This window comes from Kryptolebias marmoratus, linkage group LG11 (assembly GCF_001649575.2).
Source record: "Kryptolebias marmoratus isolate JLee-2015 linkage group LG11, ASM164957v2, whole genome shotgun sequence".
Taxonomy (NCBI): domain Eukaryota; kingdom Metazoa; phylum Chordata; class Actinopteri; order Cyprinodontiformes; family Rivulidae; genus Kryptolebias; species Kryptolebias marmoratus.
The window spans coordinates 26,649,599-26,652,378 of record NC_051440.1 but is presented as its reverse complement, the minus strand read 5'-3'; the positions used below and the strand labels follow the sequence as shown (position 1 = coordinate 26,652,378).

The window sequence follows — 2,780 nt, the reverse complement described above, 5'->3', positions numbered from 1 at the left end:
TGTTTAACATCAGCCTATCCTTGTGTTTGTGTTTCTGATAAAATCCCCCCCCCCCTCCAGGTGCGTCCCCCTCCCCCACTACCCTGCAGGACAGGTACAGCTCTCCCTCCACAGGTGGGTTTCGCCGCCGTCTGTTTGTGGACCCGGTGGAGGGCGAGGCCGGCGCCACCTCCACCAGCACCACCAGTTCATCCCCGATTATCGTCACAAAGACCGGCCCGCCCGGTCTCGTCGCCGCCATCCCGGCAGGGCAGACCGTGGTGGCGACCGCCACCGTCACCGCCAACAACTGGCAGACGCTGCCCATACCTGTTCAAGGTGAGGCACTGAATTTAACCAGGACAGGTGAGGAACATCTCAGCACTGACCTCTGACCTCTCTGCAGGGATACCCAATGAGATCCGAGGCTTCACTTTCATCCCGGTGCAGGTGGGCGGAGCCACGCTGCAGCCACTCTCTGCGCAGACTCTGACAGGCGCCCTCACCATCCAATCAGCTGTCAGCAAACCAGCTCCTAAAACCGCCAGCAGCCCGCTGAGGAAAGGCTCCCTGTCTCTGTTCTTCAGGAAGGTCCGTGTCTCACCTGTTCGCACATGCTCAGTAACGCCCATCACTTGAGTGGTCCTGATGATATCACATGTCCTCTCTCAGGTGTACCACCTGGCCAGCGTCCGTCTCAGAGATCTCTGCTCCAAACTGGACATCTCATCAGATCTGAGGAGGAAGATCTGGACGTGTTTTGAGTATTCTCTGGTCCACTGTACCGACATGATGAAGGACCGCCACCTGGACCAGCTGCTCATGTGTGCCGTTTACGTCATGACAAAGGTTCTGTTCACACACCTGAGCCACTCCGCACGTTGACATCCTTGTAAAACTGCGTTCTTGGCTTTGCCCATAATTTTGTTGTCCACCGCTGCCCACATCGAACACTTCAGCTTGATTTGTTCCCACCTCGGCAGAATCCAGAATCCAGCTTTACTGCTCTGGATTTATGGAAACTAAACTGAAAAGGGTTTGAGACGCCTGCAACGACTCTGCAAATACTTTGAAAGAAAATTAGTTTGAACTGCTGGCTGTGAGTCACATAAAGAAGCTGAGGAACCCCGGGAACGTTATGAGACCTTCAGGAGACTCCCCTGTAAATCCTGCTCAGCAATTAGTCTGATTGTGGCTGAAATAAATCTGAATAAACTGAATTAATCCTCAGAGGACTGAAGGAGTCGACAAATGATGATTTTATTCCTGCTGAAGTAAATGTTTGTTTCTGTCAGGTGACCAAAGAGGACAGATCCTTCCAGAACATTATGAAGTGTTACCGCACTCAGCCTCAGGCCAGCAGCAACGTAAGACACACACACACACACACTTCAGATTGGTCAGATGTTGGCTCATTAGAAGTTGCTTCTACACTTGTCACGGCGACCTGTGAGGAGCAGCTCTGCTTCTGAACACACTAACCTGTGTGTGTTGGTGTGTGTGTGTGTGTGTGTGTGTGTGGGTTTCAGGTCTACAGGAGCGTGCTGATCTCAGGGAGGAGGCGGCTCCCCTCCTCCACCATCAGTCCCAACAAACTGAGCTCCTCAGCCGACAGCAGCCAGGATCCAGGTGAGAACCCGTCTGCTGAGACGTTTCTGTCTTTTTGTTGCTGTTTGTAAAACTCAGATAATAACAGAACCTGAATTTAAGGCTTCTTCACTCTGCAGATGAATCTGAATTTGTTGTTGGCTGCAGGTTCTTGTTGTTTGTCGGGCTGAAACTCAGAGTTTTTAGGATCATAAAGGAGTATTTGTTTTGGTAACAGAAGGTTTCAGTTACCTGTCAGTAAGAATCCAAACCTGTTCACTGATTCTGCTCCGTAAAACATCCCAGACAGAAAAGTCAGGCTGGAACAACATTTACGGTCCGTTTCCTGGTGGTTCTAATCAAAAGTTCTGCCGTCATCTTGAGTCTCTCATTTAGATGTTGATTAAACTTCCTCAGTGGACTTTTAGGTTTTGTCAAGTCAGGCTAAGAGAAGAAAGCCCGGCTCTGTTGAACCTGTCTGTGGTCTATCTATGGACATGTCCTGCAGTCCAACTAGAGACAGGACAGGAAGCTGGAAGTTGAAGCCACCATGAGTGTTTTAAACCCCGCCCCTCCATATAAATAAATGAGTAAAACATAAAAATACACCAGGTGTTGTTTTTTTTCCAGGTGTTGGTTTTTACTTATTTACATCATTCTTGCAGCTGTGAGTTCAAACATGTTTCGTTTTATTTATTTATTAAAGGCCTAAAGAAAGGCTCCTCTGTGACTGACAGCCTGTTAGTCAGGTAGGAGGGTTTGTGGGCGGGACTTTCATGTCGAGGGAACAGCCCCTTGTGGCGAGCAGCCTCTGACTGGAGACGCTCCAGTTATCATCGGTTCTGCTCTTTAGTTCGAGTCTTTCTTCTTCGTTGGTTTTGTGTGATTTTAAATAAACCTCCTCCATTCAGGGATTAAACCTGGTTTGACTCTGACCTCCTCCCTGCAGGTGGAAACATCAGCCCTGTTCCTGTCCGCTCCAGCAACACCCTGCCAGCCCCCCGGCCCGGCAGCGCCACCTCCACACCCACCGCCAGCAAGAGCTCCTCCTCTTCCTCCTCTTCCTCCTCAGCTGAGGAGGAGCGAGGAGACCTGATCCTCTTCTACAACAACGTCTACATCAAACAGATGAGACAGTTTGCTCTGAGATACTCACCGAGCTCGCCGTCTGCAGCGGTACGACTCCAGGTTTCTGCTCCTGATCCAGATCTGTT

General features: G+C 50.3%; 1 protein-coding gene across 1 annotated transcript in view; it reads left to right on the top strand.

Moving 5' to 3' along the window:
• rbl2 (retinoblastoma-like 2 (p130)) overlaps positions 1 to 2,780 on the top strand; it is a gene marked incomplete at its 5' end in the record, with an annotated part of 5,886 nt that overhangs the window by 2,786 nt on the left and 320 nt on the right. Inside the window, 6 exon segments of the mRNA XM_037978288.1 lie at positions 61 to 318; positions 386 to 570; positions 652 to 828; positions 1,275 to 1,346; positions 1,509 to 1,608; positions 2,516 to 2,777. Coding sequence (XP_037834216.1) covers positions 61 to 318; positions 386 to 570; positions 652 to 828; positions 1,275 to 1,346; positions 1,509 to 1,608; positions 2,516 to 2,777 — 1,054 coding nt within the window.